The sequence below is a fragment of the Pteropus alecto genome, unplaced genomic scaffold (genome assembly GCF_000325575.1).
Source record: "Pteropus alecto unplaced genomic scaffold, ASM32557v1 scaffold164, whole genome shotgun sequence".
Classification (NCBI taxonomy): domain Eukaryota; kingdom Metazoa; phylum Chordata; class Mammalia; order Chiroptera; family Pteropodidae; genus Pteropus; species Pteropus alecto.
The window spans coordinates 18,951,299-18,969,363 of NW_006439568.1; the positions used below are offsets into that span (position 1 = coordinate 18,951,299).

The following is an 18,065-nucleotide window of genomic DNA, read 5'->3' on the forward strand; positions in this document are numbered from 1 at the left end:
ATACTACTATTTTTTATTACTTATACTGCTAGAATTGACTGTATTAAGTACAATATAAGGTTTTCCCTTTCCCAGACTTGAAATAAATGCTACTAATAATAAGACACTATTCTCATCCAACATCAAACAGCTACTGCAAAGAAACAAACTTCTTGCTTTGGGAGTATTAAAGCTACACTTTGTAGTGTAGCTGACACCCTAATTTTCTAATTAGTAAATAATCTGATAAAGATCCAATTTAGGATTCCCAAATGGCAACCAATCTGGATAAGGATGATCAAAAACATATGATAAATCCCTTGCTATTTTAGAAGGACCCCTGAATCTCTTCTAGATTAATTTTGGCCAAATGGTCATTCATTTAAGTTGGCAGGGAATGCTGTATTTAAGAAATATCTACTAATGCCACTATAAAATCCATTCCTATCTGGATACTAATTAAATTTGTAAATTAAGACATGAGCACTGGTACTCTCCTCGCCCTAGAAGCATTCATGAGAACAGAAAGGCAGCAGAACAAAGTCTGTACACATTCTGCCACCCTAAATAGTATTCGGAAGCAAGCATCCATTATGAAGACTACCAAAATTACTTTACTATATTTGGTTCCTTTTAACCTGTTTTTTCCCCTCTTCTTCCTCTCTGCCTTCCTTCCTCTCTTCCTTTCTTTCTTATTTGTAAGGTTATCTGTATTTGAGATGATGTAGGCAAATATATATTGAATCTCAAAGGAACAAAATATTTTTCCTTCAGTCTCACTGAATAACTTAAGGACGTGACTTTTTAATAAGCAGTGTGATAGGCTTTAGTCTATAATACCAACAGTGAATGACTCACTAACAACATAAATATTAAATTAGAAACAAGTCCTTATGGGACACTTCACTTACGGAAGAGGAAACTGAGGTACAGAGAAATTTAAAGCCTTGCCAGAGGTCATAAACTCAGGAGCAGAACTGAGTTTATGACCCAAGCATTGACCGCCAATGGAATTCTCTAGATACTACGAAACTTTAAAAGTCCTAACGATTTAATCAGTTCTCTGGCTTAGAGAAAAGTAGTCTAAGTATTTTCATACTGATTTTTACACATGCACTAAAACATGTACAATTGTATTAGCACATTATGCAATAACATATTGCAATCCAATCTGATTTAGTTCCCCTTTGTATTGTTTCTTATACAAGCTATTTGATCAGGAATACCAATTTCCTAAAAACTACTAAACAATATGGAATGAATAATTGGTTCAGAGTGATAATAAAGTCTAATTTGACTTTAAAGTTTTCAGATTATATGCTGAAGATACAAAATTATAGCAAGACTTCACTAAGAAATAGCAATGATGACTAACACTTATACTGTGATGTGACAAGTATTGCTCGAAGCAATCTAAATATTCCAAATTATTTTTAAAAGTAAACTTACAGCATATCTACACAGAAAGTAATATTATATAGAATAAACTTGGGACTAGTTTAAGGCAGAGTTTGCTACTATCATCCTTCCAAGGTACCCTGTGCTCTACTACACTTTTTAGCATTCTTTTCCCCACATCTCATTTTCTCCACTCACAGGCTCTAACTTGCTTATCATGAAAATGTGTATGTGATAATAGCTCATGTCAGTCCCCTCAGGAATATTTATATTTGTGTTCTGGAAAGCTTCAAGTTTTATATATTAAAATAATTAAAATAGAGAATAGCAAAATATAAAGCACTACAAAAAGTAGTGGGGGAAAAAAAAAGTACTGGGAGAAATACTTTGGGCTGAAAACCTACCGAGACTCCCTCAAAACTAACCTGTTCCTTTATAAAGCTGACCCTGAATATGTATCACAATCTTAAGATGCTTTACGTAAATAAAATGCTATCGAATAATTTTACCAGCTATGTTTTATTTATTATTAATATTATTACTGTCATTGTTTTTCCTTGGGAGCTCACCCAAAGCAGGGAATATCTTATTCATCATTTCATCCTCAATTTCAACTTAGTACAACACATAGAAAATAGCAAGTAATGGTTGAACTGAACTAAATCATTAGCTAATATCTAAAATAATATCAGTGGTTGAAACCCATGCAACGGGAATGCCATTTATCTGAAGAGGTATGGTATAGGAATGTGTAAGACTGGGAGTCCAGACGAGATCTGCTACGATGTGGATTAGAGGAAGTTATTTATTCTCTAGAATTCTGCTCTTTCTCAGTAAAGGAAAGCAGTTTTATGAAAAGATTTATAAGGCTACTTCCAAACCTAAAAGTCATGATTCTAAATCTAGGAGCTAAGCCACAGAACATTGATTGACATCTTGGTAAACTATAGGTAGATGGCTTGGGGCTAGATGGATCTACATAGTTAATTGGCAGATCTGAATTTAGAAGACAAAGAATAAACACAAAGTTTCCTTCATGTATTCTGTTCCCCTGACCTCTCCCCTCAACTCTAGATTTTTATTTCTTTTCTTCCTTTTACAGCCAAACTCTTTCAAACGTGTCTATACTCACTGTCTCGCTTCTTTCTTCTTCTTTTAAATGTACTGTAATCAGACTTTTACCTCCTCTGACACCACCAAAACTGCTCTTAACACAGGTTAACACAATGACTTCCTACTTATTAAATTTAGCAATCACTTCACACTCCTGATAATTCTCTCCTGTTTCAAGTACTTTCTTTACTTGTATACAAAGTCACTATACTCCATGGTTTCCCTCGAACCTTTCCCTTTGCATTTTAAATCAGAAGAGAGGACGGTGGTAACTCCACCATTTAACCCAATGCCGAGGCATTTCTAACACATGGTTATAGCTGGAATCCACAGACACTTTTTCTTTTCTTTTCTTTTTTTCTACTCTGAATGTAGAAGTAGGAACATAGTAATGTCCCTTTAACCTCTGGAATCTTATGAACTTCACTGTGAGATTCAAAATAAACAATAAATCTGTATCTCCCAAAATAAAACAGTAAGAGGATATACTCAATATCTTAAGTATAGGTAGATCTTAATTATAGATAGATCAAGAGATTAAACTAAATAAAAACAAGAGTTAGCCTATGTAAAATATACAGAGATCTCATCTTTCAAATTTTTATTCATTATTTTCTTTTTAGGCCCACATATATCACATGCAGAATTGGTCTACATAACAACAGTGATGTTTTGCAGTAGAAAGGATTTTTATATAAATGATAAAAAATAAATTAATAATGAGTGCTAGTAACTGAAGTCCTAAAAATCATTGTCAGTAGAACCTTTACATGTAGAATCAAAGGAAATTCAAGAAAGCAGAATAGCCTAGAGGTGAAAGATTTAACAGTATTCAGGGCCAAAAGAGGTCAGAAAACCAAACAAACATGCTGAGAGTACTTCATTAGTTAAAATCATTAACCATTTTAGTGACTTCGTTTGAAGCAAATACTGTCTTGATACATTTACATGCACTTAAATACAAAATGGCATTAAATGTTCTTAAAACTTGTTGCATCCTAATAACAGTTAAGAAGATATATTTACTCTTTCGGATCACTGACATATAGTTAAGTACCTATGAACAAATCCTTTCATGGCTACTACGCAAAAATCATGGAGGTCAAGAAATAGATAAAAATGTAATGTATATGTAAATATATGTTAAGCACTCCTTTAAATTTTTGTTTTATAGAGAATAATCATATTTTATAATAATTAATTAAATTTTATTTTGTCATATTATTTTTGTCTTTTTATAACATCTTAGCTTATTTTAAGAATTTTATACACTGAGGGGCGTCAACAAATAATTAACACTCCACAATAAGATAATTATAAAATTATTTTAGTGCTAATTAGATCTTACATGTAACATTGTAGACATTATTTATAAAAGATGAAAACAGGGAAGAAAATATATTTAAGACTAAAGGACATTTCAACTACATTACTGAAGCATAAAACTATTAATTTCTTAATTTGGCCCAATAACAAGGGCAAAATATTATGATATAGAGAAATTTTAGAATGTTGATTTTTCTTGATGTACCATTTTAAAATGGTGACATTCTAAATCAATATGTGTAGCTATATTTCATTATCAATTATTATAAAACATACCATCCTACTGTTTTTGAAAGAACTTAGTTGTGGTGATTTACAGAATTAAAATGCCCAATAGTTATAGGAAAACTAAATTTAGTATTAAAATTAATCATCTATTTTTTACTCACCTGCACAATATATTAATTCATGTATATAAAACTGAAAAAAATCTATAACTGTTATAAATGTTCATTTAATATAGAACTCATACAGTTCATTTCATCTCCTACTTTAAAATATTTTAAAAAGTTTAACTTTATAATTTCTGGATTGAAAAATAACTGTTGTGTTTTCCTAAATGCATGACTATTACTCTTTTCTTCAGAATCTTACTCCTTAATATGAACAAGAAAGCAAAACTTCTGATTTTAATGCCATAATCCATTTCAATAGAATAAGATTTTACCAGAATCCAATAATAAGTATTTTAAAGGCAAATTTTATATTCAGAAATGTATTTTAGAAAGAGCAGACACATTAAATATTAGATAACTGAAACTGGGACTAGTACCTGTATTCATGCTTATTTAATTTAAGAAAGCATATTCATGCACATCACAAATGTCAATGCTGAATGTCTGATATATAGAAAGGCACTATTAACTTATATTGGACTTGCCTTTTTTCCCATTATTAGGTGGGGTTGGTGTTTCTCCCTCATTGTCTTTATAATATTAAAAACACACAATAGTGATTAATTATTAATGTCATTAAGAACCCAAATAAAAACTCAGCACACCACAAAAAATGATATCACACACTAGAGAAACAAATTCATGCACTAAATATGACATCCCACATTAATGAAAACAAGAATAAAGTAAATCTTTCTTATCTTCTAAGAAAAGTAATAAAAATAAAATGAGGAATACCAAGTCAAAAAGTCAGGATGATTACAGTTTATGTTTTATGCTAATTTAAGAACTGATGTAATTCCCTAACTTAATTTTGAGAATAAAACATAAGCAACAAACTGGTAAAGCAATGGTTTTTTTTTTTACACCTATAGCACCCAGTCTTCCTAGGTGGTCTCCCATTCAAGTACTAACCAAGCCCGACCCTGCTTAGCTTCCGAGATCAGACAGGATCGGGCATGTTCAGGGTGACATAGCCATATGTGCAAATGGGCTTCTTTATCTTAATGAAGTTTGAAAAAAAAAAAGTGATCTTAACTACTGCTGAAATCATCAAACTAACAATATCCTAAAAGATGACTTTACTTTGGAAGCTTATTCGTGAACAGTGTGAAAGCCTTTCACTATTCATATGGACTAGTCCGAGATATACAGGAATGGTCAATAGGAAAACATTAATTATACAGCTAAATTAAAATAAAATTCATTCTTACAGTATTCCACAAAAACGTTATTCCTATAGCATTTTCAGGAAAATGGAAGATGTATGACATTCTAATACTATACTAGAAATTCAAAATAGAGAGTTATACATTTATATAAATATGCATTTTACTTGCCTTTGTTTTCATTATCAGATGTACTCTCATAATTTTTCTCATCTGTACAACATTTAAAATAGTTACTGATAATTAGAAACTGTAGCTTAAGAGGTCTCCGTCTTAAACTACAAACACCACTGAAAGAATGCATCTGTGAAAGTATGTCGCATGCACAACTTACATAATGCCACTGATTTAACAATGGTAAAGGAGAAAATAAAAGGCACATAAAGTGTAGTCATGAATAAAAAATGATGAGTTAACCATAACATTAGATCTAAAGTTATCCTGCATAGTTCAAAGAAATTTAAAAAAATTTTAAAGCTGACAGCTTAGATTAGGATTCAACTCTAAGTTTCAAGTAAAAATAGTGAAAATTGGACAAAGAATTATATAACTATATTTATTGCTTATATAATATTTTAAGGTTTAAAATTCACAAATATTCTGACCAAAAAAGTGGCAAAAATTGTGATATCTAAATATAACAGGGACTTAAAAAAACACCAAAATGAAGTTGTCTCCATAACCATTTAGAAGGAGGACTCTTTGGGGAGAAATAATGATGGTCAATAAATATTAAAGCAATACTGACTTGAGATGAAGAAAAAAGGAACTATAGTTCATCGTTCTTCTTTTAGGAGAAAAAAATTTATGGGTAAAATGATGGTAGTCTCAAAGGTTTAAGAATCAAAATTTTGGCATTTATATTCTGCTCTATATTTACTTGTAATTCGCTTCTACAAAATCGAAATTCTTGAGACAAAAGGCTAGGACTTCAGTGTAGTTTTATTCACTGTAATACATGGTAAAAAAAACCCAGTGTTTTAGCAGGTATTCAATAAACATTTTTGAATAAATAAGTGAACTGAATGTAAACCTGGGTAAAAAGATAAGTGTAAATTGTGGTCAGAGGCATTGTCTACAATTTAGTTTGATTTAAACATTGGGAAAAATGTTCAAATGGGTAAATTAAATATTCAGATACTACCTAGACACCTTACATAATACCTCTCCATGAAAAATTAGGTAATTTATTTTAAAGTTAGTACTAAAAAACAATCTGTTCTTTTTTGTACATTTATAAATTTAAAGCCTGAGGTCTCACATAAAATTGAAAAGCCATACTTCCAAAACAGTCAATTATTTATTTTAGACACACAGACAGACCTGCCTTGACCTCGTCACCCTGCTTTTCTCCCCCCTGCTCTTCCACATGCCCAGTTTCTTCATTAACTTCTGTATTTGCACAAGTAAAAATAAAAATAAATAAATAAATAAGGCCAGATATGTATATTTGTTAAATTTTTGTGAAATGAAACAAAAATATTCAAATTATTTATGATATATAAGTGATTGTAAAAAGACAGATTATTTTGAACAAGTTTCTGACATGTTATGGAATCAAATAAGTATACTGGTAATAAATGATCATACTGTCTCCTTCTATAATGACTCTGATTTGTAAAAGATCTTCGGCCTCTAAGTACTTACAATATCCGATAACTGTATGAAGTAGGCAAAATACTTTGTCTATAAATTTGGTATATTCTTATACAAATATTACATATCATTTCTTCTAGAGAAACAAAAACAATATTATAAACCCTCATTTATTTTTACAAAATGCCAATGCATCAAAGTTAGAAAAAAATTTTTCTTTAAATGCCTTATAGTTGTTTAGTATACTGTACTTTCATTATATTGCCCCTATTTTCTCTGGTTCTCAGACAAAGAGAAGATGACTAATGTTGTACCACTGTAAAGACCAACATGTATAAGGTTTTAAACTAATTTAATTAACAGACAAAAATATAACATAACCCAAATCAAAAGAATTAAATTAGTTAGGAGTTGCTCAGTTTTTAGCTGTTGAACAGGATTAGAAAATAAACATGTCATTACTTTTATTTCAAAATAATACTATTAAGTTACAACCTCTGACAACTCTTTAGAGATAATCCAAACATAATTTGATTTAGCCCATCGATTAACAGTCTATTTTGGATTATGTTCCTTTAACTTCGCTAGAAGTTGAAGACTTCTAAAAGATATTACATGTCTACTTTAAAGCTAAAGAAAACTACACAATCATGTATCTACTGAAGTCTTCACTATCAACATTTATAAAAACACTATTAACATCATTCATACTTATAAGCAAAACAAAACAAAAACCAAAAAAACTTTTTATTTCATACTGGAAAAGATAAGGGAGATTTTGGCTCTCCTCTCTTTTATTTATAAAAATGGAAAAGTCACAAAGAGAACATTAAAGGAAAACTGTGATTTTAATTGATTCTATCAGGCAAAAAACAGTATATAGAATATTTGTTGACAAGTCCATTAAAAATTTCCTCAACCCTGTCTTTTCAGTATCGGCTCTATGTTGGTTTTCTGGTATATTTAGTATTACGAAGAATGGACTACTCAAATCTCAATAGATATTGCTATAAAAAGTATTAAAATTAAATTTTAAATTTTGTGACATAAACTTTCCTAATGGAAAGTACTTTTAAAATTACATACTCCATTATTATGCAAATAATTAAGAATAATATAGAAATGCTGCTGAAATCTTTTTATCAGGTAGCATAACAGACCATTAGACACAACAGCACTGAGTTTTTAAAATCACGGTACACAGTAAATAGAAAGGACCACAGAATAGAAGTTGGTAAATCATTCAGCTATAACTAATAAGAACAAAACTTGTTCTATGTTATACAAAGCAATAAAAGTACTGCTGTCCAATTGCAATGCGGTTGAAAATGTGTTACAAACGGTTATAGAATATGAATTTTAACATAAATATGTATAGAATGACAAGATTATTTTAATGGTACTTTATACGCTATTTGAAGTTGCTTTTCAGTTTTTAAATAAATATTTCATGCATTCATTCAACAAATATTTATTGAGGGTTTATAATGTGCCAGGAATTATTCTACATGCTGGAGATTATTCAGTAAATAGAAAAATTAACAATTCTTTAAAGTTGCGAAGTCAATTTCAGAATTCTATAATTAGTAGAGGAACGTTTATTGTCTTAGTAAATGTATGCCACTCCATATATCACAACTCAATATTTTTTCTTGAGTCATAAAGTACTATGACAATAAATCTGTACATATTTAACTCTGATATACTGTAAGCAGGCTTGCTACAACATGAAAAATGATGTAGGAAATACAGACCATAATCACTATCTAACTCGACAACTTTCTTTTCTAGAAAGCCAAATTTGATAATTAAAAGGTCATAAATATAAAATAAAATATATGATGATAACTATAACTATACTAGGTGTACATCCTCAAAGACATAAACACAGACTGCAATTGATATCTTAGCTTGAAGTCTTGCACAAAACAGACTACTTTAAAAGGCAAATTAAACTTTTTAAAAAGAGAAAATTTTATCTTGTCATTTAAAGAAGTTAAACTCTTTGCATTCTTACTTGACTGAATCAAAGAAATTTAACTCCTTGGTATAATTTCCAAGTAAAACAAAAGTAGAATACCAACAATCGTAAAACAAAATAACTTTAGTGTATATAAAAACCTATACAATAGAGGACATCAATTGCAGTTGGGTTTATTTTTGCTTACAGAACCCCCAAAAAGGCTGTCAGCACAAAACAAACCCTCCTTTATGTACAGACCTTCATAAGGTTCTATCTCCTTGACTCCATTGTCTAGGAAAAATAAAATAAAAACAAAACAAAAAAAAGGAACCAAAGCACAGGGGTTAAAAACAACAGAAATTTCCAAAGGCACAGAATGCATCATCTTTTAAAGAAAAGTTAAATGGCGATTTAAGAAATTTTTTTTTTTGACACAGCACATCCAGTTACTATATATAGGGACCATTTAAAAAATGATGTTAAAAATTATTATATTCTATCATCCCATGCTTTTAGAGGTCCTTTATCTAAGAATTTATTTATAGATGTTTGGAGATTATGTTCATCTGTGTATAAGCAAATAATGCTTCTTATGCAAAAATTTGAAAATATTAAAAATATCAGTACAACATGCATCTTTCTTTGTATATTCATGATTACCTTTTTCTGGTACTCCAGTTTTGAGAAGGATCACCATTGTTGTGCATCAGCTAACCAGTCCTTTGCAGTGTGTGAAAATTGATTTGGCTAGTTACTAATAAACTTTATGTAACTATTGACAATTACATAAACTTAGTTGTAGCGAAGAAATATCATCCAACTGCTTATTTAAGAGCATTAAGTTTACTTTTCAAAATGCATTAATTCAAATTTTAAAAATGTGCAAGAGCAATAATGGTAGGTTATTTTATCTTCATATATTATAAATTTTAAATGCAAAATACATAATATTTAACAATTAGCAAATGCAGCTAAGGCGTTCAATTAATGAAAGAAGAAAACTAACACAAAGGTAGTAAAAAATCTTGATTCACCTTAGCTTCCTTGCGTATTTCCTATATGACATGGTTAGAAATAAAACTTACTTCTCTCCAATGTTCCCTTTGGCGGAAGCTGTGGAAGTTGTCGGCCCCTTCGTCCTGCCACTGGTGTACTTGATGGGCTTGTTTGGACAGACCCAGTACGAGGATGAGACCTACAAGATACACCATTAATATTCATTTTCGATAGAATGAGTTGAATACTTTTAATACATTGGGTTCATAGGATAGCTGTATAAATGCAATTTTAAAAGAGGTTTAGCTGCTGATTAAAAGGTTAAGAAAGTAGGACACAATATGGATATTTAAATAATTATCTAAATAGCCAAAGATGTTTATTCTTTTGTGTAATATGCATACATACACAGATACATGCACAGAAAATCCTACAGTACAATCCATGGAATTATTAATGTAAATTAATATCCTATACATATGAAAGCAAGAGGATAATTCTGCAGCTCGAAAAATAAAAGATAATGTTTTATTTTCTTTCTACCAGACTTCAAGCTCTTAACTCTCACCTCTCTCCCTTGATCTAAAGAGATTTTACTCAGGCTTCTATTAGATATCCCTTTATTGGAAAATATCTGATGAAACTACAAATAAAATCCTAAAAAATTCAAAATTAAGCTAAGGAAGATATTGGTCAATACAAGATATTAGCATTGATAGAAAGAAACTAAAAGTCTAGTTTTATTTATTGTTGTTATGATGATTATTCCAAAGTGATGTCTAATGAACACAAACAATTTCTCATTCTGTAGGAGAAGAACATGATAGTTATGAGGTGCATTATGTGGGGATTTACCCAGGACTCCTGATAAATGAGAAATCACAAAACAAATGCAGTCAGGACAGTTAATAAACAAATTACAATGGTAGCCACACACTATTATATCCACTGGATATAAATAGTGTGCATACACTGAAAAGGTTAGTATCAACTGTGATTAGTGATCAGCCAAGAATGATAAAAGAGACCATTTAGCTGCTGGGAAAATAAAATGGTGTGCTGGTGGGGCAAAGGGGAGTTAGTCTGATTGATTTATCTTTCACCTCGATAAGGCAGGTGAAGGAGGGGCAGATCTTCCAGTCATTAATGAAGGCATCGACCTCATGAGGTTTGTATCAGGACGTTCAGTGGATCTGGAGCGGGTGGTGGTCCGCTCTAGGAGAGGCCGCTGTTCTGCTGATCTGGATCTGTGATATGGCTGTCTATCTGCTGCTTCACAATCCCTGCAACGTTAGTCAAAAAGCAGCTCAGTTGATCTTCAGTGCCCTTCTGCTATTTGGTTATGATGCATCAAACTGGTTTTGAAAAGGTAATTGTTTAAAATTACTGAGTATGTAAAGAATTTCTCTTCCCCAACATATTCTGAGCAAATTTTCACTAAACTTGAAAAATTTCTAAGGAACCAAAATCTACCTTTAATAGCAATTCCCAGTGAAGATAACAGGAGTTGCTCAGTTATAACCAATGACAAACAGAAATGCCTGCTTTCCAAAGTGAATTCCCATTTGAACATGTAAAATATGTGAAGTATTTTATTTTAAAAGAATTCAATGACTTTTCCTACCATTTTAAAAAGGGTAAAGAAAACCATATGACCACTATGCTCAAACCCCTAGGGCTGTTTATTATAGTAACTAGGATATAAAAGGTTTCAACGCCATCGTAATATACTAATATATCTGAATCAAACAGAAGAATCAAAATGTTATAAGAAAATGGTGCTACTTTACAGTCTGTAGCCATATATAAATATGGTCCACAAGAAAAATCACTACAGAAAACTGGTTAATCAGCCAATCCATACCATCTATCTCAATGCACTTTAGTGATGCCAACCAATACAATTCCGAATGGGTATTAACTGATTGAAATAATAATGGTTCAATATCTCTCTTTGATCACAAAGAAACCAATATTAATCCTAATCCTTGTTGAAAGAAGAACACTTAAATTTAAGTAATCTATCATTATTGATATTTTTTTATCCTTGAAGTCTAGCACAATGCTTTTAACACCCAACACGTGGTCAATAAATGTCTTCTAACACCAATCCCATCATATGTGAGATAAACCTAAAAATACTAGCTTTGACTCTATCTAGAACTCCAAGTAATACATACTCTAAAGTTTACATCAAATCAAACTATTACCTCCCCATGAAGTTGTAATCACAGAAATGGAAATGCTTATATAGTACAGACAGTAAAGCAAGCATTAGTCTTCCTCAAGACTAATGTATCAAGGACTTCCACCTGACTTGTAAATTCTCTCAATCTTATTTTTGAGAATAAAAAATGCAGCAATTAAAGAAAAATAAGAAGAGCAAGGACACAATTTACCATATGTAATTAATAATATGGCATACAATTTTAGACCAGTAGACATTAGATTAAATGACTTTAGGAAGTGAATACTATGTTTATTCTACAATGTATCTTGTGATTATCTTACACTTTTAAATTCATAGGGTAACATATAAGTCAAATAATTTTTAAATATTTTTAAGTTCATGTACCATAATATGACTGATTTTTAAGATAATTTCAGTATATTTATATAAGTGTATTCAGAATATGTCAAAAGCTAAAATTAAATGTAAATACATATACAATTTCAATTAATTGTCAGAGGGAAAACAAGCCAACCTGATAGTTTAAAACATCATAATTGTATTTTTGTTCCTGAAAAACTATTTTAGAGAAAACACTTCTTTTAATAAATAAAAATGCTCAATAATTTGTTAAAGATTCTTAATGTACCTATCTTTGTATATCTGCATCGCAATAAATAACCAGAATTAAAGGGATGTACATATTTTAGATTTCTTAAAACCTACTTTTGAGAGAGTATCAATATTTACATTATTTTCAGAATTCCTATTATCCTAAGCTAATAATAAACTTATCTCATTATCTAATATGTAGGAACAAAACTCTGTGTAACATCTATGATTATCCAAACAGAAAAGTAGGCTAATATATTTCATTTATTAATGCAAATTTAGATTTATTGTGATTCCATCAAGCAATTTTTCCAAGTGTAAAAGGAAATGTTAGAATATGCACTTTCACTTCTTTGACACTATATTATTAATAACTGAAATACATAATTGTGAGTGAAATCCAGAGAATTATTTAAATGTGTTGCTATATTTTATGCCCTGATAAGGATGCCATTATTTATAAAGCAAATAGGTCACTCCTTAAAAAATATCCTTTTAAAATTATAACTCTTTAGTGACCAAGCTGTTTGAAGACTATAGTCTCTTTTAAATTTTATTTATATTTTCTCTCCTTATCATAAATATAAATTATATGATTTCTATAGTGTGAAATGAAATATCTGTTGATAAGTAAAACATAAAAAGAACAGAAGAAGGTAGAAATTTCCTGAAATGCTCCATGACGTTTAAGGGAAATGGAAAATTACCATATTTAAAATTTTGATAACACAATAGAAGGTCAAGATAGCTCCTGCTCCTACAGTTAGTTAAGAATAGGTCTTACTGGATAAGAACTAAGATAATTGCTGAGAAAACGAAAAGCAACAAAGCCTAAGTCTCATATATAATGCCCAGTCTCATAGCAGGTTATTTAAGGGACTGAGATACAAAACTTGACAACTTCCACCTAAATTCTCAGTGAATTTTAATTTTAAGATGAAGATTTATAATTAGTTTTGAATAGTAGCAACTGTGATATGGGAAATAACTGATAATCATTTGCAAGGCATAAAACATTTAAGTTCCCATCTAGGGTTCTTAACTTGGGGTCTGTATTTCAATATAAGTAGTTTCCTGAGTAACCCTACTTATTTATTTTACTTTGTGCATTTCAAAACATTATCAGAAAGGATGGTCATAGGTTGTACAAGACTGACAAAGCGTTAGCCATTTAAGTGGTTAGGAACCACTCACCTATAAATTTACTTTTCTTTTAGGTAAATAATTTGTCTTTTAAAAAGTGGTTTAATATATGTCACAGTTCTGTTTTCGATAAGTAGTTATACTTTCTAATACACGTTTAAAATATTTCTTTTTTTATATGTCATTTACATGGATGGATACAGATTATTGCTACGCCCTATTTAGTGGCTGCTAATTCCAACAGCAAGCATTTGGAGCGGTGCAGTTGAGCAGACTCTGCACAAACAGCTAATTCATACTGACTGACACTATTGTAACACCCAGCTTTAAAAACACGAGAGCACGTGCAGATTTTTAGTTGAGGATTTCTAAGGGGAAAATATTTTTATAATCATCTAGCGAAGTCCATTTTGAGTCATATTTCCTCTCAGTATAGTTGCTCTTAAAATTTTTTTAAATTTTCCAAGTATGTGGCCCAGCTTCCTGCTTATTTCATTTTTTGCTACTTATTTAACTTATTCTCAAAGTAGAAGGAAGTTATGCAGTATAACAGGGAAGAAGAGACCAATGTGCATTCTTTTCTAAAACCATTTATATACAGCCATCACAATGATACAACTCCAGATCAACTCAATGTAGAGTATCTCTCTAGATATGACAGAATACTAAAAATACTCAAAAAAAAAAAGAAACCCCAGCACAATGCAGTTTCAATGTAATATTTGGATATGTCGATAAAAATTGTCCTAGAATATAACTCAGACCTTGCTAAATCAGTCTTTTTTTTCATGTTTATAACATAAAAATGTCATAAGTAAATGTAATAGGTTTTCTTGAAAAATACACCTGTAAAAAGTAAAGCTGTTTAGGAATTAGTTATTATGTTTTCTTTTCATAAAAAATTATTTCTCTATAAAGCTGACATCTTAAATAAAAAAACTGGACATCTGTCTGAAGGACAGTAAGTATAATCTAAAGTTTGGGGCAAAAAATGCCTTCCTATATCCATACTGTGTAATATACAGTAAGGTGATTAACAGCAGAAACATTACACTTTTGATAAAATATCTTGATATAAAGAGAATGTCTGAGCATTAGCTACATAATAGAAGAAATAAATATAAAATAAAATAAAAATTTAAATGAGATATTTTAGGGTAATTAATATAACACATTTGTATAACTTAAAAATTTAATTATATTATCGACTATAATTTTCATAATGTAAATAGTACAAATTTAACTTTTTTAAAACTCTAGTTTATATTAGTTTAGCACTGCTTCCAAAGTTAAGAGAATTGCAAGACACAAAATACTCACCAAACAAATCATGGTAAATAAATTTTGTGTACAAATAAAAACATTTTATTATTTTGGTGGAAGATAGATCAATTCATCCTTGGGAATGACAGCATTTTTCTATAGAACATTTCTGTTCAGTTAAACATAAATTCTGCATGATTATTAAAAGTAAATGAGCTTACTAAAAAATAACAGCAATATCTCGAGTCAGTCGTTAGTAACAATCTAAAATGTGAAAATGGTAATAAAACATATACTCATGAGAAAAAACAGACAGTTGTAGAAAAATATATTACTATTACCCATAAGCCTACTTTATCATCAAAAAGAGAAGTGTTCTCATATCTAGAGAGGTTTTTTTAAAAAAATAGTCATTATTGAAAACAGCAGGAAGAAATGATTAAGTATCTCAATTTCCTCAAGAAAATTAAGGACAAATACAATACTGAACAATACAGATGTAGTATTAACTATGCACACACAGAAACATATAAGATGTAAATGTCTTGAGAATAGTATTTTATCAAATATTTATAATTTTTATTTTTATTTAATTTTACTTCAAAAAATAACATAAACAAAATCACAACAAATAAGCAGGATTATTTACCCAGCAACAATTAACATGCAGTAAGCTAATACATCTTTAAAATATATTTTCAAAATCCTGAGCCATAATATAATTACCACCTTTTATCTATAAAATTTCTATTTTACTAAATAAAAATATTCCCATTTTTAGTGGATGTTAAAGTTTAATAATGTTTTGTCATTGTAAGAAATTCAAGTTATTCCATCAAGGTATTGGCCCTATGTTTTCCTTTCCCAGGTCTTCAAAGATTTCCTAAAATAACAAACATTTTAAAGATGTATCTCTTAAGGACCTAATTATGCATTGATATTGTATTATATGAGTAAACGTGATGAGGCAGGTCGTCACCCTAGAATGTCTGAGTGCTATGTTCAACAGTTTTACTGATCAACTTTGAACAATTTACTTAGCTTTCCTTTTGGTTTATTAGTTTTACATGGATAGTTGAATGGGGGTAATGCAAATTCCTCACATACACTGCTGCCTGCTGCCCTTAACTGTCATTTCATCATCAGTCCAAATCACATAGTCAGAGGTAGCAGTCTGAAGATTGATTAAGCCCTGCAAACCGCACACACACACACACACACACACACAAATAAGAGGTGTGTACATTTTCAAGCATAAATACTATCTGCCCCAGTCACTACTGATTACATGATGCCTAAGAGTCAATTTAAAAAAATACCGAAAAGCAAGAAAAAAAAGGGCACACTGCCAAGAGGCAAAAGCAATCACAGAATAGGACTCAGAGTGACACAGATGTTTATAACTATCAGATAGAGAATTTAAAATAAGTATGATTGATATGTTAAAGACTATAGTACAAAAGATGGACAACATGCATGAAAAGTGAAGAAATTTCAGCAGATAGGTGGTCATCATAAGAAAGACTTAAATAGGAGGCCTGTGGTGGAGAAGACACATTGTGCTGAGGGGTCCTGGGCTGGAGTGGACAGTGGGCAGGATGCAGATGACTTTGAAGCAGCACTTGGAGGACACAATGAAGAATCTGTCCATTGTTGGAGTCTTATGTCCTGTGCACAGATTCACAAGGACTTGATCTGGGCTTCTGTGGGATCCTGTCAGAGGAGCATGCTGGGGTGATATCTGTTCTAGCCCAGAAAGCAGCTAAGCTAACCTCTGACTCCACTGATATTCCTGTGGTGTGTCTAGAATCAGATAACGAAAATATTATTATCCAGAAACATGATGACATCACGGTAGCAGTGTGCAAAATGGCCTCTTGATTTCTCGTATCAGTTCTCCGGCAGTTTGACATAGGGCTTGATCTTACCTATGGTAATTATCTTAAAGAGTTATTAAAGTTCTAGTAGGTAGGCCATTTCTTTAATGTGCATCGAGCACTTTCCTATTAATTCTAGAGTAAGCTTCTTTTTGATACTTTGTGGATTGATTTATCAAAATATTAGTAGGAAAGATCATGTTTTGAAGCAGCATGTCTAAGTCACTTTGTATAAAAATTTTTATGTTCAATAAATCTGACTGGAAGGGGAGAAAGTCAAATGGACATGCTAGAAATAACAGAAAACAGGATATGGCAAAATGTTAGTTAGAAAATTAGCTTGGAGTCATTGTATAGAGATCTTAAATGCCTGGTTAAGAGGTTTAGACATTTTATTTAATTAAATGAAAATTAAATCCATTTATTTTTCAATTAGAGTGACTAAAAATTTCTGAACAAAGGTAATTTTTAAGTAATAAATAAGGAAGATTAATTCAGTAGTAGTATATAGGATTAATTAGAGAAGGAAAAGTCTGACTTGTAGTAAAGAGAAGTAGAAGCAGAGAAAAAGGTATGGATGACAAATATTATAAATCTCAATGTATAAAATATATAATATACAGCATTAGAATATAGACAACGTACAAAATTATACAAAGAAAATGTTAGGGTTAAAAGGAATCTCAGAAGTCATATAAACCAATCTCTTTCATTTAGAAATAAGCAAACTATAGTCACATAAACTTGGACAAAGTCACACAATTAGATATTTTCTGAGCTGGAACTTGAATTGAGCTTTCTTGATTCTAAAGCTTAATTTCTTTGATAGCAAAAATGTTTATCCCTCTCAATAATGTTTGACAAATAACCATATGAATTAAATGTAGAAATGTGTAAACCAAAGAAAAAAGCTGAAATTCCCAGCCTCCAAAATAAAATGATGAACTATTAACAGAAGTAGAATTTTTGAGAGAGAATAGTAACTTGAATATTCTTGTACAGATATCAATCAGAGAGAAAAATAAGTTAATCTGAAAAGTCTATTAATATTTCACTATTCACCGA

General features: G+C 30.6%; 1 protein-coding gene and 2 pseudogenes across 16 annotated transcripts in view; 1 reads left to right on the forward strand and 2 right to left on the reverse strand.

Annotated features, from left to right (window-relative positions):
• Positions 1-18,065, reverse strand: part of RIMS2 (regulating synaptic membrane exocytosis 2) — a 549,058-nt gene that overhangs the window by 172,527 nt on the left and 358,466 nt on the right. For 10 of the 16 annotated variants that reach the window (XM_015593047.2, XM_025050124.1, XM_025050122.1 and 7 more), the window contains 3 exons: positions 11,039-11,218; positions 10,025-10,134; positions 9,198-9,230 (listed from right to left, as the gene is read on the reverse strand). In XM_015593047.2, the coding sequence (XP_015448533.1) occupies positions 9,198-9,230; positions 10,025-10,134; positions 11,039-11,218 (323 nt within the window). The remainder of the gene's footprint in view (positions 1-9,197; positions 9,231-10,024; positions 10,135-11,038; positions 11,219-18,065) is intronic. The other 6 variants (XM_015593053.2, XM_015593048.2, XM_015593051.2 and 3 more) reach the window with 3 other exon arrangements.
• Positions 5,078-5,196, reverse strand: LOC112483607 (annotated as a pseudogene).
• Positions 16,710-17,004, forward strand: LOC112483567 (annotated as a pseudogene).